The following is a 25333-nucleotide window of genomic DNA, read 5'->3' as shown; positions in this document are numbered from 1 at the left end:
CTCGAGTGAAGAGATGGGTAGGGGAGAATTGAGGACAACCTGACAGCCAAGAGAACGTACTGATCACTCGTCCTCCGGAGGGCACCGCAGTCCTGAAAGCTTTCCGCATTTACGGTCGCCTCCCTGGGCAACTGAGAGTGCAGATGGGTCGAATATTTTGCTTTATTTCCTCGGGTGTAAACCAGCAACATTTTCTATTGTTTGTATGAGTAATAATAAAAGACAAATTAATTTTAAAAGTCCACACCTGTAACACATTATCTCACTTTCAGCCTTTTTCAATCAAACCGAACTTCCAGTCAGCCACCTTTTATACAGTATAATCTGTAGAAGCTATGCAATTTTTGAAACTGCTCATGTTTATGGCTTTATAAAGCTATGCCCCTCTTTTGAAGCGGCTTAGAATGCAGGCCCCCCTTGGGGATGTTGCAGGTTTGGCTGCTGACCATTGCAACAGGGTGGGTGCAGCAACGATGAGTTGTAATCTTTTTGCTGGGGGTGGCTCTTTAACCTGTAAAAACTGCAACATCTGCGCAGCACGATACAATGGCGTGCAATAAAATGAGGTCCGCCTGCAATGCGTTCTCGAATATGCCACGTTCCCTGTTGACGGGGGAAGAGATCATGGAGGGTTCCCAGTTTGGACTAAGGCCAAGGTCAACCCACAGGAGAGAAAACTGTCCTCTGGCCACAGACTGAACTCCGTCTTGTACACACAGGCCCTGGTCACAGTGGGATCCAGATGCAGGAGGGAGGGTCCTCACAACTGCATCTGCCGACACCTGGGGGGGAGCTGACATTCTACTGCTAATGACTTGGAGGAACACAGTTCGGTGGGGGCAGAAGGGCCAGCACCGCCATGCAAGGCTCTGACTCTCCTTCCAGAGCCTGTTACCCAGTAGCCGTGGTGGGATTGGAAACCAGGTCTCGAAGACACCTGGGCTTCAGAACTTTCGTCAATAAACAAGACAGCAAACCAAACACACCGCCATTCCCTCTAAGCCGATTCTGTAATCACAGTACCGGAAAGGTTAAAAGCACTGAGTGTTTGCATTTGGACTCAGGGTGGGGGGCACCCATTATAATCTAGGGCCTCTTCCCTTTATTCCTGAATAACCAGTATTTATTCTCTCTTAGCCTCTGGATTCTCTCCAACTGTTTTATTTTTCATTCCAATTGATTAACCTTATTAATATCCTTAACTCTACCCAATTACTCCTTGTTAAATCCAAGTGCCTTGTCAAAGCTGACATGAAGGCTGCCATGGTGAGATGTCACTCACCCACACACTTTTTTCCAACCCAGGCCTTTAACTCCTCCCAGGTGTCGCTGTTTCCCCATCTTCCCTTATTCACCCCAACTTCTGCGCCTCCAGGCGCCCCCGGCCCCATCTCCCATTTCCTTTCAGATCTACCACAGTGCAGCTATAAACCTTCCCTGTTGACCCATCTTGCAAAATCATCCCTTAACTTGAATTTCTTTAACTGGGTTTTCTCATCATTGGTTTCCTAGGAGGTCGATGAGTACCTGCTGAGTGGTCAAACACCTGCAGGACCGAAGCGTGTGAATTACTCTCTAGGCAGTCTGTCTGTGTCTTTGAACTTTCTTGGAGAGACTGGACAAGACGAGAGCTCGTGCCTGGTGAGAGCTCGTGCCTGGTGCCACCCCCTTCATTAGATCTGCTGCCGGACACTGAGTAGGTGCCCAGTGGACGTCTCCCAATGGCCATCTGCTGACCTGAACGGAATTCAAATACAGCTCCACTCCCACCTAAAACCACCATGGAATCAACTTGAAGACGGGCTTTGCAACTCCAAGAATCAGAAAAAAACTGTCAGATTATTATGAACAAGTAGATTACTGGCCATATTTTAAACCCTACGTTTTGATGCTTATTTTTGGGGAGTCCTAGTAATGATCTTGAGTATTTCAAGTTAAGTCTAACAGACAAGGGCACTCTGAATAGCTCAGAGCAGAAACAAAAAATCTGTACACGTTACCTGCTGATGATCGCTTGCCTGTGTGGTATGTCATTTTGTTTGTGTTTCTTGAGGGGGGACTGAACATTTGGTCTTGTTTTTAGTTTTCTGGGCCCACGGAGAGTGGAGGTGCCCCCGCGTCGACGTACCTCCTGCTCTGAAGCAGCGCCTGGCATCCGTGCAGGACCGCATAGGGAAGTGACAGGACTGCCAGGGGGAGGGGACAGTCGACAGGGCTACCTGCCACTCTGCTCCTCCGTGGGTGGGGGGGGGAGCACCTGGAAGGTGACACCATTGTGACAGTCAACCCCTTTCTCCCCTGAGCAGCGTTTCTCAGTGAGTGGGCTTCAGTATGACCACCTCACCCCTGATTCCGTGTGTGTGTACCTGTCTGTGTGGTAGGGGGGTGGAGACTTTCCCAGGGGGCACCCCCTGCAGATTCTGGGGCCCGTGGGTCTGGGGCAGGACCTTGGCAGAAATCTGCTTTTAGCAAGCTCTCCAGGTGACTCTCATGCGCAACAAAGGTTGAGGACCAGGGCAGTCTGACACTGAACTAACTGTGCAACTGACCTTCGAGTTGGAAGGGGACACCCATGCCTCGGGCTGGGAAAACAAAACATGCAGCGCTTGTTTCCCGAGACACACATGCTCAGGCTAGCCTCACAGAATACCTGCAGCAAGAGGTCCCACCCTCTGCCAAGCAGGTGCCTAACCAGCAAGGTAATAGTTCGCACCTGCTCCCGCCCCCACCTCGGCCACCACCTACCTGTCCCGGTAACCCAGACTTTGGACAGAAACTGTTCCCACGTTACTAGGCGGGGATGAGACTCTCAAAACTGCCCCACTTAAAACAGGGAGGGACATATAAGTGTTCTCCCCTTTGCAAGTGAGAGGTTCTGGGGGAAATGCACCCAGCTCATATACTGGGGGACCCTGGGAGACCACGCCCTGGGTCCACTTGGATCCACAGCCTAAGGGCCCCTCTGTACCGGGCAGCTCAAACACAGGCACATTCTCTGAAGATGTAGCTGGAAACACCTTCCTTCTCAGGGCAACAATGGAGGGCTGAAGAGCTCCACCCCACCCCAACCCCTCTCCCCCGAGAGAGGGAAAATCAGCTTGATAAATGCAGCCTGGGGCAGGCTGTCCCACACCGCCAGGACAGACGAGGCACAGCTGGTCAACAGTCAGATGGCTCATGATGGCGGCAAGCTACTCTGGGGCTCCGATGAGGCCCGGTGGCGGGGAGGAGTGAGATGAAACATCATTTTAGGCAGAAAGGCCGGGCTGGTGTGCAGGTTGACCGTGTCCTTGAAGCCAGAGCTGGACATGGAGGGGCGGGGCATGAGGACCTGCAGGATGGACACTTGCATATTTGGCCAAAACCACCACGAAGAGGAAGAGATCTCGTCTTCGGAAGGTTAGGCAACAACCACTGAAGGGTTACAGGAAGCGGGAAGAGGGCACCCAGAGCTCGGGCCTTGGGAGGGAGTGGGGTGGAGTGCAAAGCAGGAGAGCTAATGAGAGCCCACCGGAGATGGTCTTCCTGCATGGCCAGATTTCCTGCGTGGGGACTGCAGGTACCGGGGCACCGGGGACAGACAGAAGCAAAGGAAAACAGAGCGCCTACCTTTTGGGGCAGGGGTGGGAAGTGTCACGTGGGCACCAGGTGAGAGGATGAGAGTGCTTGGGAGTCTCCCAGGAAACAGTGCCCACCAGGTTTTGCTCTAAGCACGCACTGCTTTTTAAAGAGAGTTTTTAAAAGTCTTTTTATAGGTGGCCATGCTCACTTTTTAGCAATTTGAATAGAGCAAGTACCTGTCCACCAAGTGACAATTCGGGCCGACGAAATCGTAAAGGCCGGAGTGGCTCACCTTGGCTGCAGCTCACCCTCTGCTCAGGCTGAGGCCCGGGAAGGAGCGGCCTGTGGCTTGCTGCGTGGGCGCGCCGAAACGTAAAGTGACAGACAGCAGCAGCAGGGAGCAACGGTGAGCCTCGAGGATGCCACCCAGGGCTGGTTTTCAGAGAACCCTGTGCTGCCTCAGCCCCGGCCCATCCTCCTCCATCCACCCCTCCTCCCCCGGCTTCCCCNAGAGCTCGGGCCTTGGGAGGGAGTGGGGTGGAGTGCAAAGCAGGAGAGCTAATGAGAGTCCACCGGAGATGGTCTTCCTGCACGGCCAGATTTCCTGCGTGGGGGCTGCAGGTACCGAGGCACCGGGGACAGACAGAAGCAAAGGAAAACAGAGCGCCTACCTTTTGGGGCAGGGGTGGGAAGTGTCACGTGGGCACCAGGTGAGAGGATGAGAGTGCTTGGGAGTCTCCCAGGAAACTTAGTGCCCACCAGGTTTTGCTCTAAGCACGCACTGCTTTTTAAACAGAGTTTTTAAAAGTCTTTTTATAGGTGGCCATGCTCACTTTTTAGCAATTTGAATAGAGCAAGTACCTGTCCACCAAGTGACAATTCGGGCCGACGAAATCATAAAGGCCCAAGTGGCTCGCCTTGGCTGCAGCTCACCCTCTGCTCAGGCTGAGGCCCGGGAAGGAGCGGCCTGTGGCGTGCTGCGTGGGCGCGCCGAAACGTAAAGTGACAGACAGAAGCAGCAGGGAGCAACGGTGAGCCTTGAGGACGCCACCCAGGGCTGGTTTTCAGAGAACCCTGTGCTGCCTCAGCCCTGGCCCATCCTCCTTCACCCACCCCTCCTCCCCCGGCTTCCCCTTCTCCCCTGAAAGCCCAGGGCCCCAGCTCACATTTCACCTCTCCATGGAGTGGTGATGAGGAACGCCTGGATCCCGAGCAGAGGGCAGTGAGCCAGCCCCAAAGGCTTAAGAAGCCAGGAGGGGAGAGGAAGTGGGTGAGCAGGAGGCAGCAGCAAGTGCCTCCCCAGCAGACGGGAAGATGCACGCACACCTGACCCGAGAGGGAAGGAAACTGCTGGGGGAGGGAGGATGCAGGGACCTAGAAAGGAGCTGCTGCAGCCCAGGAAATGCCTCCTAAAGGGAGAGTGGGCCTGGGCGGGGAGACAGGGAGCACGGGGAGGGGCCTGGGAACCCGTGAGTGGGGCGCTCGGGGGGACTCTGTCTCAAAGGTTATCCACCGGGGCTGCAGGCTGAGGGATGGGGTGGAGGGACTGGCCTAGAGGTTAGCACATCACTAGACAAGGGGAGCTGATTGGTGGAGGGCCGGGTGACAGGCCAGCTGTGCCCACCCACCTGGCTCAGGCTTGCCTGCCAGCCTCTTCTCCGTGGCCTGGAAGGAAGCTTGGCGAAAGCATGTCCTTGACTGGAGAGCAGACACAGATGAGCTGGGATGCTGGTGCTCCTGCTGCGTGCCAGCCTCTGATCTGTGTCACGATCCCTGACTCCTCCTGGGAGTTTGGTTCTGTTTCTTGCCATCGTCCACCTTCGCCGGACTGTTCTGCATCACTCCCAACACAGCCCGTCGCCGCCTCCAACGACCGCCCTGCTTCCCACTGTACCCACTCCTTCCTGCACGCCCACCACGTGCCGGAGCAAAGTGCTTCGCTCACCACGTCACAGCCTGCCACCACCCCGACAACCCCACGAGGCGGTGACCGACCTCCCCAGTTTATGGGTGAGGAACTGGGGCACAGAGAAGTGAGGCGGCAAGCCCGGGTCACACAGCTAAGCGAGTGCCGGGATCAGGGTCAAGTCCAGGCTTCTCACTCCACAGCCAGCGCTCTCATGCTCCCCGCCCCGCCTAGAGCATCGGTTCTCAACCCTCGCTGCACAGTGAAACCCCCAGAAATGCTGTTAAAAACACGCCTCCCCCAAGAGATGCTGATTCGGTTTGTGGGGATCAGGACCCGAGTCAGGTTGCTTTTAAAAGCCCCGGTGATTTTTAACGTGGAGCAGCGGTGGAAACGGGCACGCTAGGCCCCCAGGACGGCACCTGCTGCGTTCCTGGCACTGTGCCCGGCTCGGGCGGGAAGTGAAGTAAACCCTTGAGGAGTGAGTGAAGGAACGAAAGCCGTGCACTTTCCTACAATCTTCCCATCATCTGCTTATCATCCCGACCCCAAACTTGGCCTTTTCTCGCCAGGAGCAAGCCAACGTGCCCTAAGCTAGTCCGTCCCTTCTCGGATCCTGCCTGCACGGATATGTAAATGCCGTCTCAGAGCATCAGGTTGGTCCTGTTACCCAACACCATTCTAATGCCTCGGTGCACGCTCCCCGTTTGGAGATACAGTTGCAGCCTCCTAGTCAGGTATTTAAGACCCCAACGGCCCTGTCCCAACTTGTCCTTTTGGTCACAGCTTCCCCCATCCACAGGTCCTCTGTTCTGACCAGGCAGGGGTCCTTGTCTCCCACCCGTCTTGCGCATTTTTGCCACAGTGACTTCAATAACGCATGCCCCCCTCTCTCCTCCACCCATGTCTGGATTCGACCATCCGTGAGGACCGAACTCCCCTGCTCTGCTTCTGCTCCGCACCACAGCCCCAGGAACCCCTTCCAACTCTGAACACACACGCCAAAGGCCTCCCCTGGCTTCGTTCTGGCTTCTAATCACCACTTCCATGTGCCCACGTGCTAACTTCCCAAGTAAATCCCGATCACTTGAAGGCAGACACCGCAGGCACAGAACTTTATCTCCCTCGCACTGACCGACAACTGCACATTCTCCGTGTGTGCCACTGGGCGGTCAGCATCTCCTGCCGCGGCACCAACAGCCTTACCTGTAATATCTGGATTGCAAGTAGGTGGAACACACAGCCTTGGACACGTGACTGGCGGAGCCAAAGTCGATGACCTTGACCCTGTAGGGTTGTCTGGATGGATCCACCAGCATGATGTTTTCCGGTTTGAGGTCCGCGTGGATGAGGCCCAGGCTCTTCAGTTTCATCAGGGCCGTGGCCACCTGCTGCAGCACTGGGCGAATGTACTTGAGGGGCAAGGGGCTAAACTTGTTCTGCTTCAAAAAGTCATAGAGGTTCTGCTCCAGCATCTCGAACACCAAGCACGTGTGGTTCTTGTGCTGGAAGCACTCGTAGGCCCGGACGAAGTTGTAGTCGTCCGCGCTCTCGGTGCTGAGGCGGGCCAGGATGCTGACCTCGATCTGGCCTTGCCGGGCGTATGACGGGTGGTTCTTCAGGATCTTGATGGCCACTATCTCGTTGGTGCCCCTTTTCCAGCACTTGACCACCTGCCCGAACGTCCCTCGGCCCAGGAACTCCAGGACCTCGTAGGTGTTGGTCATGGAGCACAGCACCTCATGCTGGACCAGCTGGTAGTCGCCTTCGCTGTTGGAGCCGCTGTTTTTGGACGTGGCCGTGGACGTGGTGGCAGTGGCGACGGTGGCCCCGCTCGCATTATTCTGAATCATGGGTGGGTGCTCTTCGATGATCTGCACGCTGCTTGTGTTCTCAATCTCCTCACTCTTACGCTTGAGTCCGCATTTTTGGTAGGTGTCAAGAAGGCTCACAGTGCTTCGACGCATTAGGTTATGTGGTCCGCCGAGGACTTGCCCGGTGACGGACGTGCTGCTTGCTGACGTGACCACTATGTGCCCGGTGCTTCCTGGGAAGATGATGGTCTGCTCGTAAGGTAGGCTCGGGTTCGGGATCGGCAAGGAGGCGCTGACGGCTGTGGTGGCTGGCTGAGAGGGCGGCACGTTCTTGCTCTGGCTGTACGCTTTGCTATGGGGGCCGTACCCAGTCATGTCCCAGGTGGAGCTCGGCTCTACTTTCAGTTTCTTCACACTACAGAAGGCACTTGATTGAAGGGTGTGAGGGGAGAAAACTTGCACATGTGAGGCCATACCTACAAGGGAAAGAAAGGGAAGAAGAAATGGTTCAGTCGCCATGGCGGGAATAAGCTCGGCAGGCTCACCTCCGTTGGGGCCCGTGGCTGGGAGCCCGCAGAACGTTTTCCTCCCACGGCACCAAGGTAGGAAGAGTGAATCTATTCCACCCAGAAGCACATTCTGGTCACTCGGTTTGTGGGCCGAGTCATTTGGTATTCCACCTGCCATGGTCGGGCAGGGGAGGGGACACACACACTTGTAGAATAGAGTCAGGAATGTACCAAAGGCTGAGATACAGAATCAGAACGCCAGAGCTTTGTGCATTATTTACTTTTGTTATGAATATTATGTGTGATGGAAACATTCCTCCTCGGTTCTCACTGGGCTGCACTCCTACCGAAACCGAGGACTGTAGCAGGTGGCCCGGGGAACTGTTACGTGATTGTCACGTGTGCTGTCCTGCACAGTCAGCTCTTCCTTGTCACTGACCCTGACCGCCTGGTCCAGTCGTGTGAAGACACATCTGGCCACACAGGTCCCATCATGGAGCCACTCATGACGTGCCAGTTTCCGGGTGACCCACAACTGCCCCTCGGATCTTATTCTTAAATATCTCTTAAATGAATTCTGTAGGTTTGAGGACATAGGCAGTCCTGCTGATGTTTCCAATTAGATCGTCTAAAACTTTACATCAGCCTTTTAGACAGAAGCAGGTAGTACAATTCTTGGGTTTTATTCACTAACTTTTCCTGGTAAGTGTATGTATCAATAAATTAATTCATCTAGAAAGTATTATTTCATACCAACAGCTCACCCACAATTGAGATAACCTCAAGAATCTGTAAGAGCCTGTCTCTCGAACGGCTATACAATTTATAACTATGGCAATACTAGAAATTAAAGAAATCATAGAAAATGTACTAGGAAAAATAAGGCAACGAGGGAGAGGAAGTTCTTAGAAGTGAAAGTAGAAACAAACACCGCGTGTCTTCTAAGCTGCAGTTCATAACCATCTCTTATGAGGGCACGAGGGAAGTTCAAGGTTTCTGTGCAGCACCAACCTAATGCCCGTGTCTCTCTGAGCCGACCCCCTGCCCCCGCACATGACCAGGGTGGTATTTTTAACGTTTTGCTTTTCACCCCATCACCCTAGTCCACCCTCTCAGAGGCCACCCACCTTCCGCTTTGTTCAGAAGCCTAAGGTCAGCAGCCCTGCTTTCCACCTTTATTCTCCTCATTTCGAGCATTCCTGCATCGACACCCGCCACTACCCCCTCCCCAGTCTCAGAGGAAGGGGCGTTTCTTCTTCCCAGCACTAAAAGTTCCCCTGTTCTCGTGATTCCTCCCTGTCCTCCTTGTCCCTCACTGCCCTCTCTTCCTCTTACAGCTGTCAATTTCTCCAAGGGTCCAAGCCCTTGGTAGTTAGTTGATTAAGTCTGGGCAAATGCACCGATGCCCCCATCTCCGTCTTCGGTGTGCACGGGTGCGTCCCACACCAATGCCCAACTTGGAAGGCCATCGTCTCTCCTTTTACTTCTTCTCACCTGACGTCAACGGTGTATGCTCCCCATTCTTCCAGGTTCACTCCTTCATCCATCTCCTCCTATTCCTACACACGCACTGTGACACTGTTCTTAAAGCAGAATGACTTCCTAATTGCGGAGTCCAGTGGCCTTTGTTCAGCCCCCGGTCCTTCTCCTGGGTCTCTCTCCTCCCTGACCCCTGTGTACCACCTGACCCTGCGACCACAGCTTCCTTCTCGGTGCTCTGGCCTGTGTCCCTGCGAGTCTGTCACCTGCTCCCCAGGGTCTGGTCGCACACTGTGCCTGCTTCCTTTTCCTCTTCCTCCTTTAAAAGGGTGGCCCTTCCAACATTCTGACTCGTTTCTCGGGGGAAGATACCAGCCATTCAAACAGGTTCAACTGTCAACTCTACGCAGGCGACTCCCCCGTGTTTATCACGGGCTGGGCTCTCCCTCCTGCCTTCCGGTAATACAGCTCTGCCTCCTGGCTCAACTCATCGCTTTTACCTAAGAACTCAGCCCCCTCACCCTCTAACCTAACATCCATTTCTGTCCATAAAATGGTCTTCTAGCCCCTTGGTTCCAAGACAATGCATTCCATCCTCTGCTTTCTCTTTAGATCATCTAAGTTTTTCACCTTTTACAAAACAACGCATATGTACCTTTGATGAAGAAGGGGTTAAGTCTTATTACCCTCTCCTTAAAAATCTCTCTGGTATCCATCTCTTTATTTCTGTTCTTTGCCGCTGCTTCCATAGTTAAAACATTTATCATGTTATTAGTTAGACCGAAGCAAGCGCAGACAGACATCTGGTCTACCCAAGCGCGCGCGCGCGCGCGCACACACACACACACACATTCTCTCTCTCTCTCTCTCTCTTCCTCTAATGTGCCCATATTCAGCCACCAGATTAACTTTCCTAGACTATTTCTAAGCACGTCACTCCTCTGTCAAAAAATTTTTGGTGACTTCTTAGTGTCTAGAAGATACACTGGAGGACTCTTTAATTCAACATCACCACATTTGTATTTCAACTACCTTGTTGGCTTCATCTCCAACTATTAACCTTCCTCAACCCTCAACTGTAATTAAGCTATTTTATTGTTTTTAGGCTGTCTCTTCAACTTCCTACCTCCACGCTCTCACGCCACTCCTCCATCCCGCATGCCGTCACCATTTCTCTCAACTTATCCAAAAATTAGACAGTTTCGAGGGCAAGCTTCCCAGATCTCGCCAACCCACAGAGATCACCCCAACTCTTGGTTCCTAGGCGCTCACCATAGGTGCCACCTATTCAATCATGCAATGTTTCTGCCTTTCAAAATCTCTTCTTGTTGAATGGAATCACTTCTCTTTTGTGCTGTTTAACTTTTTACACAGTGAGGTCATGATTTCATAACCAGGCTATATTCTGGGGGCCAACTATAGTTCATACCTTCCATGTCCTTGCGCTTTCCCCAGTATTAAGCTGAGTTTATTTGTTTTACATGGTAGGCACTCAGTTGATGGAATAAAGTCCTAAATGGCCTGGCCTTCAAGGCTATAATCACAGGCACTTAGTAACCTGGACTCACGCTAGAAAGTCAAGAAAAACCTGCCAGTACTTTTCATGCTAACTGACACTTTTTTAAAAAACCAAGCCAGAGCCCTGAATGGTGTGGCTCAGTGGACTGAGGGCTGGCCTGCGTGCGAACTGAAAGGTCGCTGGTTTGATCCCTGGTCAGGGCACATGCCTGGGTTGCAGGCTGGGTCCCCAGTAGGGGGCATGTGAGAGGCAACTGATCATGTGTCTTTCGCACATCAGGGTTTCTCTCCTTCTCTTTCTCCGTCCCTTCTCTTTTCTCTGAGAATAAAAAAAATAACCCAAGGCAGAGGCCAGGCAGCTCCTGTCCTGGGGTTGGTCGGCATTCAGGACCCGTCTGTACTGCAGCCTGGACACGCTTTGACTCCCCAGCACCTGCTCTGAACCCCACCTTGAGCCTGATCCCCTAGCTCTGACGGAGCCTTCCTTTCTTGTTTGGACCCTGATCTCTAACATGTGTGACATGACTGCACTCTCTGCACATCCTTCTGCTGACAAGACTGTCGGTTTGCTCAGCCAGAACTTGCACTTGACCTGTTTCTTTTCACAGCTCTTTTTAGTCAAGCCAACCTCCCCCAACCCTACAATAACACGGAGAATGGTTCTTCCCTCATTATCTAATCCAATATCCATATGGCTCAAGATGTTTTATTCGATACAGAAATGACTAATCCCTTGACTTTTAATAACTTACCCATGGCAGGGGCAAAGCAAATAAGCCTTTTCTTTATCCTTGGTATCTCGATTGCCCCTTAGTCCCCAGTCCTTGAGTACTTTTTGGGGAGCATCAGTCAGTCAGTATGTTTTGGGGGGCATCCCTCCCTAAGGGCAGGCAGTAGAAGAAACACACTGAGAAGGTGCTACACAGAGGAGGCGGTACCCCACTTCCACTGCTTTGGAAGGATTTGCATGGAAAGGCCAGGGTGTGGGAGTGGAATTTTACAGAGGGGAAGAAGACGGCTTATGACTTATTGGGATGGCAGCCAAGGGTCATAAAACTGTGGAAATCGTCACTGGCTACCTCTGGTGACAGACGCCCAGGATTGGAGCAGAGACCTGCGGGACGACAAACGCCCTTCACCATGCTGGGTGTCTCAGCCTCGGGCACAGCTGGTGTGGTCACCAGTCATGGCTGCTCCTCTCTGAGGTCAACAGCTCCCATTCCAAGGAATAGACACAATTCCCATAGGGCCTCCTCTCTTTTCCAGCTTCACTGAGATATAACGGGCATGTGACACCGTGAAAGGTTAAGGTGCACCATGTGATGAGGAAGGGGAGCACCTTCATGGTTTCCACTCGCGTCTCTGTCTGCAGAGTGACCTTCGTATTCGTCCAGGCCTGCTCCCCTCCTTACTGCCCATTTTCTCTTCAGAAGAGGCAGGGGCTTAAGGCATATTTTCAGCCTAGTCCTACAGCAACATCTCAGTTGTTTCGTAACTCATCTCTGCCCTTCCTGCTGGGCTCCTTGGAAGACAGTGCATTTTGCTCCTCTTTGCTGGGAGTCTATTACAATCGAAGGGCGAGGGATGGATTTTGAGCCCATGGGGAGCGAGGGGTGGGAGGGACCCAGGGAATCACTGAGGGGTAAACCTGCGGTTATCACACCTGCTCCTCTCAGGGGTCTTGAGACCCAGACAGGTCCACAGGAGCCTATGGAACCTCCCAAGGTAAGGCCTGACAAGGTGTCCCCATTCTCACTCAGCAAGTCACCACGACCTAGAACTAAAGCTTCTAAAAGTCTGCGCGTCACCTTGCGACTCTGTCTGAAGCAGGTCAGAATCACAACCCTGAATATCAGATTTACACGGGGGCCTTGCGTTGCTTTTTATTGTGGCCGATGCAAGTTTATGGGGATGTTATAAAAATGATCAGCAAAAAGCATTTAAAAAGAAATTTATGAAAATTGAAGACAACTTATACAACTCTATGTAATATATTCCTGCTTGCATGTGGCAAATGAAAAACAGCTCCTATTAAACCGACATTAAAGCATACACTTTGGGCAGCAGAATTAAAGCCGATTATTTAAAAGAAGTCATTTCTTTCTTATTACCACAAAGAGGACAGACTGTCTCTTCTGTGCTCCAAACAAATCCAGGTTCCCCAGCTACTTAGGGTGCATTTCAATGGCCTGAATGCTGAAGGCAATGAAGGTGGTTGACCTTCTTTTGGCTACTTTATTCAAATGCTCATTTTACATTATTTTTTTTTTAAATGCATGTATGTCTGCATTTCAAAGTACTATTTTTAAAACATTTCCCTTCTAGACTTTATCACAGATGCCAACTATGCCCATAAAATGCTACTGCACTTGAGTTCAAGCCCAATTCCTCAGGATTCTTGATTCCCTGGATTTCATTTTATTTATTTATCTATCTATCTATCTATCTATCTATCTATTTATTTATCTTTAGAGACAGGAGAAGGGAGGGAGAGAAACATCAATGCGTGGTTGCCTCTCACATGCTCCCAACTGGGGACTTGGCCTGCGACTCTTGTGCCCTGACTGGGAATCGAACTAGTGACCCTATTGTTTGCAGGTTGGTGCTAAATCCACTGAGCCACACCAGCCGGGATTGGATTCCCTGGATTTCAAACTCTTGAGCAACTAATATGTCCCAGGCTCTGGGCCCAGATGTGTTGTGGATGGGGTGAGCACACATCTGACTTGGTCTGAGACAATCTGGAATCACCCGGGTTCTGCCAGCTCAACTAGTAGGGGTACCCTCTCCATGTTCCTTCTCACAAGAGTCCTAGGAAGTCAAGTGCTGGGTTTAGGCTCCTGCGTTAAGTGGGGAAAAAAAAAGTTCCCGAGCCAGATGTTCAAACCTGGCTCATTCCGTGTGCCTCTTTGTCTTAATGGTTTAATGAGAAATTCTTTTTTAGGGTTGAGGATAATTTCTCCCCCTTAAAAACAGCTACAAAAATCTTCATATTTTTGCTGAAGTCATAACTCACATTTAAAAAATGTCATCTATTAAAGGATTGGCTCATTCAGTTTTTTCTGTGCCCCCTTCCTTGCCTGGTTTCTGCATAATTTTATATTTCACAACGAAACGAACCAAAAGGTTGCCTCACAGCTGAGTAACACTTCCTTCGAATTCTACCAACTCTGCAGTTATCTACTGAGAGATCGGACTCAGGTGAAACTCCGGGGGTGTGGGAGGGTTCAGCCGAGATGGGGAAAAAAATTAAATGGAATTCAATTTCACTGAATTCTATTGCAGCTTGAGAGAAGGAATTATAGGTAAAACAGTGGTACCAGTTTTACCAGTATATAGGGTTTAGCTTTGGTTTGGCAGGGTGAGATCGATTACCACTCAGAGTCCGGCTGTGCAATTAAAGGGAACACAACCCAGAACACCTTATTGAAGAGGTACCAGCTTTCTTACTTCCGACAACCCTTCGGACACACGCTTCTGCTGAATAATGAGTACCCAAGAGAAGCTGCGGATCTTTTTTATTTTTTGTAATCAAGAACTCATAAGAATGAATTCCCATACCTAATGAAATGCTATGTCATTTTATATATCACATTAGGCACATAAGACATAATACAATTATAGAATGTGCCAAAAGGAGTGTAAAAATATATAAATATGCATCTGAATGGGTATTTTTAAACCCCTAGAAAAGGGTTTGTCTGTATAATCCTTGATTAACTTATATAACATGATAATTTGATGCCCCTGGGAGTTAAGAGATATCAGAAAAATTTTTCATTCACACACAAAACAGTATCCTCAAAACTTAATGATAGTCACCCTGCTCATGGAGTTTATATTTCGTAAGGAGTGCAAAGATAATTTCAGGTTAGCCCATTTCTAAATGATACATTTCCAAAACACCGTAGCGTGAATGTCCAGGGGGCTTTAGACCCTCCTCAGTCACAGCCTGTTTACCCACCCGCTGTCGGTGTCACGCGTGTGGCGTGTCCCACCAGGGCACAGTGCAGGGTCAGCCACAAGCTGCACAGAACTCTTTGGCCAACGACGACAGTAACAACACCACTGACTGCATCGAGGGTTTCTATACGGCAAAGACTGGGCTTGGGCAGAGAAGGAGACACGAAGACATTCAAGACATCGGCACCGCTCTAAAGAGCTTATAAATCTCCTGGGGTTGCCAAATTCGCTGAGAATTAAAAAGGACAACCAGTAATTCTAGGCAACAGATGCGCTCGTGTTGCCAGAGCAAACACAGAAGTTCGGGGCAGCCTGGCTGAGGTCAGGCCGGGTTTACAGAGGGACTGGGGTTGGAGCTGATCGGGAAGACGGGGCATCTTTTGAAAGGTAGGAGACTATTCCAGATCCTGCTGAGTGGGCGTGAGGGGGTGGGGGTGGGGGACAGCCACCGATGACCTTGACCTCGTCCACAGGAAGCTTAGGCTCTGCTTGGAATCGGGGACTTCGGGGCATTGACAGAGTAGAAATGCGACCACAGCGCTGGGGCGGTAACCACCCACCTGCACTGTGCACTGACAGCCTGTTGGTCCGGAGTTCTTGCCTATGGTAACTTGAACCTTCTAGAAGTAATTGTTAAATCCCCCCCCGCCCGCCTTACCACCAACACACCCACTTTTACTCCTTGGACCCTCACTTGGTCTTACTGACGGCTGTGAGTTGCAGCTCTCCGTGTAGGAGAGACTCTGGGGCTTACACCCCACCCTGTAGGCTGCAGTGCATTTCCCGTTTCACAGGTGAGGAAGTGGGGCTTGGGGAGAGGCACAGCTTGTCCCGGGTCACTTTGCTATTCCTAGCAGGGCTGGGATTCGAACCGAGGTCTGCCTGGCTCCCAGACCTATGCTGTTCACCATTCTTCTTATTCTTCACTCTTTTGCTTCTCAGACCAGAAGCACCAAGCAGGGAGACAGGCACAGTGAGAGCCAGGAAGAACAAAAGAGGCGGGGCTAAAGGGCGGGGCACCGGCCACCGTCTGCCACCTGGTAAAGTAACAGGCACCCGCAACAAGGACCCTGAGTCACGGACCATTTCTGTGTCCTCTGGTGTGATAACATCTGAGACACAGAACCATTCAAAGTTGTCCAGTGAAATAAAGGCACCCCTTAGAGAGGCACACGCCTCTTCGCTGCTGCACAGAGGCGGAGTGGACAGGGACTGGCCCGGAGCAGGGTGGTCTGGGCTGTCAGCAGGCCAGGGGCGAGGTGAGGAGGGTCTGGACTAGGGATCCGCGGAGGAGACAGAAAGGAAGGAGCAGAAACAAAACACTCTGCAGGGGACAAGAAGCAAGACACGCTGACGATGGGGTGCAAGGGCAACGGGGAGAGGAATCAAGCACCGTATTTTTTGCTGTGTATAATGCACACTTTTTTGCCTAAATATTTGAGGGGAAATAAGGACGCCCATTCTACATGGGTAGTACTAATTCCGTATCTATATAAATGTTTTTAATTGTTTCATGTATGCTTATGTGTTAAAACTGTAACTCTAGAAAGCAATAACGATATCCATATGCAAAATAACACCCTGGAATGTGATAATTGGTTTTGTTTCTAAATATAACTAAATAAAAAATTGAATTAAAATAAAAGGTTTTTTTCCCCCCTGAAAGTTTGGGCTAAAAATGTGGGCGCGCGCTATACACGGAAGCGCAGTGTACACAGCAAAACAGTGCGTCTGGGGGACTGAAGGGGGCGGGGCTTCCGCGGCGGCGCCAGGGACAATGGGGAGCGGAGTTAAAATGCTGTTTATCTTGGGGTAGCTCGGGGAAGGGGTCATGGGATAGCTTTCAACACGTGCGTTACAAGCACTGGCAGGATGTTTAGGTGGAAACATTCAGTGCTCAGCCATTTACACTGAAACCGAGGCAAGGAATTGCCTCATTTACCAAAGTTAAAGTGCCGGGAGCTGCTGGTTATTGACCATCAGCATCCAGTTCCCACCTGCTGCGTCGCCTCTCGAATGCAGACAAGCCATTTTGAAGCCAGAATGAAAATCAATAGCATGGGCTAAGCTTGCACAGGATTAACCAGAGGGGAAGAGGGCACGGTGACCCTGGACCAGTTCACGCATGAGGCCAAGGATGAAGGGTGAAGCCACGATTATTGCTACACCAAGAGGAACAGGACAGATAGACACAAACACAAACAAACCCGAAAGCCCTCAACACAAAGGTTTACGTCCCAAAGAGACAGAGAGTGTAAATGTTGCCGGTTTGCGAGCAGAGTCCAGCTGGAAGGGCTCTATTTTGGACAGACTTCATTTTAGGCCTCAGTAACAGCGCAGAGGAAGCGTTCTGTAGGTACCAAGGCAAAAACCAGCACGGGAGAACAGGTGAGAGGTCGTGCTGGACATGCTGCCCTGGGGTGGGGGGGTGCTCACCGCCACCCAGCTGAACATGGAATCCACGTGGGCGAGCCGTTTCCCAGGAGAAATGGTGTAGAAAGTGGAGCAGATGGCAACTGCAGCCTTGGGGACACGGACACTGTCGAATAGCATGGGGAGGACGGTATGAGTCACAGGGAAAGGTCAAGGATAAAATGATGGCAAACACAATTAAGGAATTGATTCAGGAGGATGAGAAGGAGAAGGAGCCGCTGGCCCCCTTCTCCCCCAGGGTCCGGAGGAGGGAAAGAAGGGAAGAGAAGCCAACGAATCACCTCATGCCCTTTGCTCTTCCAAGAAATGTGGTTCTCCTAAGGACTTTCAACATCTTTTCTAGTATCTTTCTTGAATCTGCACATGCTACCATAAGCTGTATTTTTTTTTCAATTGAGAAAACAATCCATGCCCTCCCATTTGCAAATTCCTCACTCATTCTCCACCTACTGGCTCGTTACTTGTTGAAAGCAGCCCCCCTCCATGTTCAGAATTACTGCTCTCTCTGAAAGTTGCTAACCTCAATACTGCCAGGCCTCTGTCCAGTTCACCGCTCCATGACTCTGCCACACCAGCCTGGACTGAGCCATACATCTCTGTGGGTGGGCCAGCCTTTCACTGTAGTGGGTAAATACACACAGGCTGTAAATTGCATATCCAGCGGCCACATTCCCACGTGTAGACAGGCATGTGAAAACGACCAATCCACTGTTAACTCTGGTGAAGTGGAGAGCGATGCCCACACGACACACACGATTTTCAATTTTTTTTTTTCCTCTAGGCAATGGGTGGAACCAGTGAAAACAAAACCACTCAAAAACTCCTTTGGAAAACAACAGCTGCATTAACTGAGAATCTTAATTATCAAAACAAATAAGCAAACAAACAGACCCCACCCCTCTAGACCAGGGGTGTTAGTTTGCTAAGCAGGCCCAGGAAGTACCACAGACTGGGTGGCTTCAATAACAGACGTTTGTTGTCTGGAAGTTGGAGAGGCCGGAAGTGCAAAATGAAGGTGTAGGCAGGGGCGGTTCCTTCTGAGGGCGGTGAAGAAGGCTCCGCCCCAGGCCCCTCCAGGGTCTGCAGGTGGCTCTCCTCTCCCTGTGGCTCTAACATCGTCTTCCCCCTGGGTGGGTGTCTGTGCCCCTCCCTGTCTTAGTGAATCAGGGCCCACCCTGAGGACCCCACTGTGACTTGACCAGCTCGGTGGCTTGACCCTATCTCCAAATAAGGTCACACTCAGGGGCACAGGGGGTTAGGGATGCAACAGAGGAGTTTTGCTGGAGAACACAATTCAACCCATCAGAACAGGTTTAAGAAAGCTAAACACATTTTACTAATGCATAGTTTTCTCAGGATATACAGTTCGTGATGTTCCAAAAGAACAGTCTTCCTTTTTCCCTCCCTGGAGACGAGACGTCTCATTTTGTGATTTCCCTTTATCTCGCCTCAAGGGCCTAGGAGGGCATTTCAATTAGTCAAATATGGAAACCAGCGAAAGCCAAATGACGAGTCTGAATTAAATTCTGCCGAAGTTTATTTGACAGCACTTTTGCAAGAGGCCATGCAGGCTTGAATCTAATACATATCAAGGAATAATTGTAGTCACATTGGCATAAAAGGGAGTCAGCGGTGACATGTTAATAATGCCGGGATAGGAGGAAGTAAACCAAGTTTCTAGCTCTGATTCTCAGGGTGTCGAACCCTGCTCAGGTAGGACACGAGTGACTGGAACGACAGAGTCGTTGTGGGCTGGTACGGGATGGGGGAAAGTTGAGCGGTTTCCTTCCAGGGGGTCCACCTTGGTGTTAACTAAAGAGGCTCAGGCTCCCCTTTCTCATGAGCCCCCCCAAATCGTTTTCATCTGTTAGTCCAAAGTCTGGAGAGGCAATTACGTTTTTCAACTTGGCATTTTCCTTCTAAATGAGGATCTCAAGAAGATAACCTTATAAACAAACTGGGAGGGATGAAAAAGGCGAACACCCACACACTACAAAAAGAAAACCAGCTTTGCTTCTGGTTTTGGCCCAGAGGGATTCCACGGAAATCCACGTTTTTCAAAGACCTAGAAGGCCACTCATTCTGTCCCCAAAATATTCTAAGGCAGGTGGTTGGTTTCATCAGTATTAACTTTCAGGTGTTTGAGTCACAGATCTTTAAATAATTGTTTTAAAGATTTTATTTATTTATTTTTAGAGAGAAGGGAAGGAGAGAGGGAGAGAAACATCAGCGTGTGGTTGCCTCTCACGTGCCCCCTGCTGGGGACCTGGCCTGCAGCCCAGGTGTGTGCCCTGACTGGGAATTGAGCGGGAAACCTTTTGGTTTGCAGCCCAGCACTCAATCCACTGAGCTGCACCAGCAAGGGCTTGAGTCACAAGTCTTTAAAAAAGCACTGACCCCAAATCTGTCGGCCACTCCCTGTCCCTGGCATTCCACACCCACTCCACTCACTACCGTTTCAAAATCACTACTGACGACCTCAGGAAGGAGTCATCTGGAGCTGGGACTGGGGAGGGATGTGTCTGGCAATGCCAGGTGAGCCTCAGACTGAAATTTCCTATCTGTTGACAGAGTCCAAATCAAGGCAAAGAATCTGGTAGGCTGTTTTTCTGTTTTATGGAGAAAAGAATGAGCTATTCTTATACTGGTAAGGGGAAATGATGTAGTTTACACAGTCCTTCCCCACCCCATGCCCCACCCACAAATGACTGGTCTCTGGAGCTTCCTCAGGGTTCTCCTTCAGCGACGTTTGCAGGCTCAGAATCAGAGCAGGAAACCTCCTTTTCACTCTTTCCCAATTTGGTGTTCTTATTACTGTGCCCCTGGCAAATCTCCTTTATACAAAACAATGTAAATTTGGTTACTCTGTATTATTCTATCACTCTGTGTAAACTCTATTACTATGTGTCCCCTCAAGGTAGGTTGGAGTTCTACCCCCAACCCCCCCGCTGCCCCCTGTGAAGGTGACTTTATTTGGAAATAGGGTCTTTGCAGATGTACCCAAATTAAGGTGAGGGCGTTAAGGGAGTCTTAACCCAACACGATTGGTGTCCTCATAGGAGAAAAGATGCAGACACACAGCGGGAACTCGGCGTAACGACGCAGGCAGAGACTGAGGGGCGCCGCTGTAAGCCAAGGGGTGCCGGACACCACCAGGAGCTAAGGATCGAGAAAGGACTCCACCCAGAGTACGGGCGGGATCGTGGCCACTCTGACTTTGAACTTCCAGCCTCCAGAACGGTGAGAGGATACAATCTGTTGTTTTAAGGCACCTAGTTTGTGGTACTCTGTTGCAGTACTCTGTAACATAATTTAGGATGTAGTTCATTGAAAAGACATGTTTGTACTCAAGCTGAGAGACAGTATTTGTAACGATTGCACAGCCACGCCGGCCAAGTGGCAGGCTGCCTTTACGGCCCGTCTCTGCCGCCTCTAGGTTGCAAAGCTATAGATGTGTCCTCAATCTGACTCCCACGGCTTAGTTCCAATTCCTGCCAGGGCGCTAAAGACCTCCTCTCTCTTTCCTTTTTTAAATTCTTACCCGAGGACACTTTTTTTCACTGCCTTTAGAGAGAGGGAGGAAGGGAGAGAGAGAAGCATCGATCATGTATATGCTGGGACCAGGGATTGAACCTGCAATCTAGGGATGTGCCCTGACTGGAAACTGAATCCACAACCTTTCGGTTATGGGACAACTCTCCAGTCAACTGAGCCACACCCAAGGCAACGCCTCCTCTCTTTCTGCAAATTAATTTGTTCATCGTGACCGATGTGTGACTTCAAAATTTCTCAGGAAAGCGCATGAAAGTTTAGTGTGTCCTCACGAGCTACAGGGAAGGAGTCCCTGATGGCGCTTCCCCGGACCGGCTCTGTCTAGACCATGGCCACTCCCCATGCAACACAAAGAACGTGGGTCGGGGGCCCGGGGCCCGCCTGCTCGTGGCTCCCCAGCCAGCACCTGCACGCTGCCTCTTGCTCTCATCTTTATGAATTTCTCAAACATTTCTCTCACAGGCTCTCTTCCATCTGCAAAGGAGACTTTGCCAAAGGTGTCACGCACACCCAGTGATGCCTGTGATGCCTGTCTCCTGGGCCCTCTTCAAGTCCCCGAGGCCTGCCACCCTCCTCTGAAAGCAGTCACAGAGCCTTTCGTGGATTTAAATGGCACCTGCTGTTTACCACAGTAGCTGTACATTATCGCTCCTTGTTCCCTGGAGAATTTTTTCATTGCTCTCAGCTGCCGTTAACTGACATCTGATGAAACTCGATTGGAGATCACCATGGGAAAAGACGGGAGGCACCCCATCTCCTCCAGGGTGAAGGGAAGAAGAGGTAAAGACGGACAGAGGTGCTGGCAGGGAGGAAGGGAAGGGAAAAAAAAAAGAGAAAAAAGATGGGAGACCAGTGCGAAGGTACAAGCAAGTGAAACTGTACTGAACACACACACGAGGAATGTTGCCAAGTGTTTTGTGCACTGCAAAGCGCAGCAGACACGCAATGGCAGTCTCACCGACGACATCTGGGTAGGTGCCCGTGCATGGACACTGCCCGTGCGTGGACGCTGTGGATGGGAAAGCTGGCTGGTGTGGAATGGACCACGGACCCCCCAAAGTGCGGCCGCGGCCCGTTCTCCGCTGGGTGTTGTGAAGTGGGTTCTTCGGTCTGTTGTAAGGACGTTTTTGTGCTGCGAGCCACCGTCACCTAACCAGTCCTGGTGTCGCTCCCCGGCCACGCCAATGCTGGGCTGTCACACCCAGCTGCGGGCACGGGCTCTTGCAGTGGAGCGCCATCCTCAGGGCACAGACAGGCAAGACGTCTCCTTCCTCACCTGCAGGAAGGCATCTGGGGACCCAGACGGCCTACAGCTTAGCAGTGGCCCCTGTTCTAGGAGCTGTCCCCTCAGACTTCGTCACAGGTGTGGGCTCTGTCCCCAGCTGGCTGCATGGTATTGGCCCCCTTGTGCCTCAGTTTCCTCATCGATAAAATGAAGACAATAACAGTAACTCATAGGATCCTGGTGAGGATGATGTGAGTCAGTGCCCGCAAAGCTCCGAAAGCTGTGTCTGGCCTGGAGTTAGCCCCAAATAAGTGTTCCCTGAAAGAGGCAGTGAGGGAGGCTGGCCCGCCCGGCAAGGCCCGGTGACCGTGGCCCGCGGGCCGTGGGCAGCGGTCTGGCTCGCAGAGATGGAACCCCATGCTCACAGTACTGTAGCACAAGGCTAGGTACGGCTGGCTCGTGCAAGGACGCGACCTGCACTTCCCGAACAATTGGACGCAGGAGACAGGAAAACAGTGGAATGGGACCCGATCGTTCGTTACTTATCTCAGTGCTATTCCCTCGAACAAAGGCCGGTTTGCTCGGGAAGCAGCCATTCCCACGGGCTCCGAAGGGGCCGCCCAGAGCCCACAGGGGTGGCAGGGCTCTCGCAGACTCTGCAGTTTCCCTGCTTCGCCAGGAAAACATGTGCCCTGCGTCTCCATGTGCTGTCTGGCCCAGCGCACCCTCCCTGGTCGTGATCAGGACCCCGCTGCTGCACACACCGTGCCCACCGTGAGCTGTAGCTCCTATGTGAACGAGGACCTCAATCTTTTTGGTCGCACACGTCATCAGTTAAAAAAACAATGCTCCTAATACATGTGATGTTTATTTTTAATAAATTATATACGCACTCGTTTACTACTACAGCACATTTGCTAAAAATACACAAGTAGATGAGATCAAACATACACTTTCTACTATTTCCTTCTGTATCCCAATCATTTGTCCTGAGCCATTCACTTTGAAAATCCTTCTATGACGCAAGTAAAGCAAGCTGAGTAATGGAGGGTTAGTCCTGGCCATCTGATAAACAGTGAGTGCTGCCCTGGCTGGTGGGGCTCAGTGGGCGGGGCATCATCCTGCAAACAGGAAGGTCACAGGTTCAATTCCCGGTCAGGGCACATGCCTGGATTGCAGGCCACATCTCCACTTGGGGGCGTGTGAAAGGCAACCCATCAGTGGTTCTCTCCCTCTCTTGCCCCCTCCCTTCTCCCTCCCTTCCTCTCTCTCTAAAAATAAATACATAAAATCTTTTAAAAAATTAAAAAGAGAAGTGAGTGTCATTTCTGGGCAGGAACTTTTCAGGGCCAGCGCAACCTAACTTGCCTGCTGGGTTCAACCTCCTTTGCTGCAGTGACCAGTGCAGCCCCGGGGGTGAAGGCTCCCGAGCCTGGGAACTGAAGGAGGGTGAGAAGGAGCAGGGGCCCTGGCAGCCCCAGGTGGACAGGGAGCATGAACGTAAAACAAACGTTGCTTGTTTCAAGTCCCTGAGACAGGAGGTGTGGTCCAGTCGGCTGGGAGGGCTGTTTGTCGCTGCACTGCAACGCAGCCCATCCTGACTGGCACTTAGCGCCAAGTTCCTCAGTGTCGCCATCCCTTAACGAGCCTGAATTAGTGAGGCCGAATGTAATTATATTTTAATGCTTGGCATGCTCTCCCTTCAAAGCCAGAGCACACCTTTTCGTAGACAACTTAAAAAATTCTAAACAGTCCAATCCCTGGCTTCCACCCCTATGCCCTGTGAAAACGCTTCACCACAGCAGGGTGTCAAGCGATGACATGGCTCTGATCCCCACGGCTGTGATTCCGGGGGTGCCCACACATCGCCCCCCAAGAACTTTCCTGAACCAGTGCAAAGTATTGGCTTCTCCACCACAAAGGCCTCCCGTTGGGTCTGGAAACTTGGAGACAAGTGGCCTTCTGGTGACTAAAACGGGAAGCTGCCCTGCGCACTGATGGAGTGACCGCTGACCTCGGGCTGGGAGAACTGGCATCTGCCCTCCGTCACTGTTTTCTCCAGGAAAAACGCAGTGTCTGCCCCCTGCCCCCGGGGTGCGTGATGCAAAGGCTGCGTGCTTGGTAAAGGATACTCGAGTTCTGACATCATCCTGACCATGGTATTACTCGTCGTAAGCTCGCAAGCCTGGCGAAGCACATTCTGTACCCTCTTTATCACTGAAGTCAGCAGTGGGTTTAAAAATAAAGCCTGGCTCCCATGGCCAGGGTACCACTGATACTAACTGCCAGCAAACCCCGTTCTGGACTCCTTACTTCTCCTTACTTACAGAGGGCTTTAGATCGAGATCCCTAGAACCCAGGCAGGGCACGCACTTGTCACTCCCCACCTAGGAGGTCAGGTTGTGCTAACCTGTAAACAGAGACCCGCAGATCCTGAGAGAGGGAATCCTCAGACATTCCACAGCCGGGGTTTTAGAGGCCATCTTACTCCTGACTCAAAAGTGATCAGTCTGAAACAGAATTACGAGCGTGTACACACACGTGGGTGGGATCAGATGCTGAATGTGCCAAAACGGAGGGGGAGGATGTTGCGAGAAGTGACGGCTGTCTCAGTGAAGTCTCTGAACGAGAGCCTGCGAGTTTCCGTTGGTAGGGGGGCATTTCCCTCTAGATGCCTGATCAGGTCCTCTAGAGAGAACGTCCCCAGAGCAGAGAACGCTTTCATGGTCTGTAGGCATCCTTAAAAGCACAGGATTCTTTAGGCATCGTCTATAGGCATTCTAAAAGCACAGCTATGCAAATTCTGTGCTCAATAAGCAACCTCGGACCTCTTGCCGGGATTCCAGAAAGGACCTCCCTCCCGGTTAAGGAGGAGGCGCCCTGGTAGGTGCAGGTCCAGCCTCTCTGGCCTGGTCTCACTTTACACCATTCAGACTGACCAACCCATCTCCGTGAGTCACCAGGACTCTGCCCTTTGGGACCTAACGAGCCAAGTTTCCAGATCTGCCAAGCTGAGGATTCTAGAGGCCACAGTGACCATCCGGCAGTAAGCACGGGAGAGAGCACCCCGAGAGGAAGGAGGGGTGCGCTGGGGCACAGAAGCCCTCGGAGGACATACATCAGGGTTGGGGGCAGGTCCATGTGCCTGAAAATTCGTGAGACAGCTGTTTTTCACAGGACCCGAAGTAGTCTGCAGACACAATATAAAATGCAACAGCTGGAGGTAAGACTGGACTGAACCCGTCTGAAGGGGGTTGGAATGCAAGGAGAACAAAGACCCCTGAGAACAGCCGAGCACCCCCATAGGGAGTTGCAGAGGAATCTGGAAAGACAGGCTGGACTCGAAAGTGAAGGAAGGGCCTCGAGTGCCTGG

At 51.4% G+C, this 25333-nt stretch overlaps 1 protein-coding gene across 5 annotated transcripts in view; it reads right to left on the bottom strand.

Moving 5' to 3' along the window:
• HIPK2 (homeodomain interacting protein kinase 2) overlaps positions 1–25333 on the bottom strand; it is a 165421-nt gene that overhangs the window by 102230 nt on the left and 37858 nt on the right. For 4 of the 5 annotated variants that reach the window (XM_037049080.1, XM_037049082.1, XM_037049079.1 and 1 more), the window contains exon 2: positions 6674–7757. In XM_037049080.1, coding sequence (XP_036904975.1) covers positions 6674–7757 — 1084 coding nt within the window. Of the gene's footprint in view, positions 1–6673; positions 7816–25333 lie in introns of those variants that run through there. The other variant, XM_037049078.1, reaches the window with a different exon arrangement.

Source organism: Sturnira hondurensis, unplaced genomic scaffold (genome assembly GCF_014824575.4).
Source record: "Sturnira hondurensis isolate 20B ecotype Veracruz unplaced genomic scaffold, ASM1482457v3 Scaffold0006437, whole genome shotgun sequence".
NCBI lineage: Eukaryota > Metazoa > Chordata > Mammalia > Chiroptera > Phyllostomidae > Sturnira > Sturnira hondurensis.
This window is presented reverse-complemented; position numbering and strand designations above follow the sequence as displayed.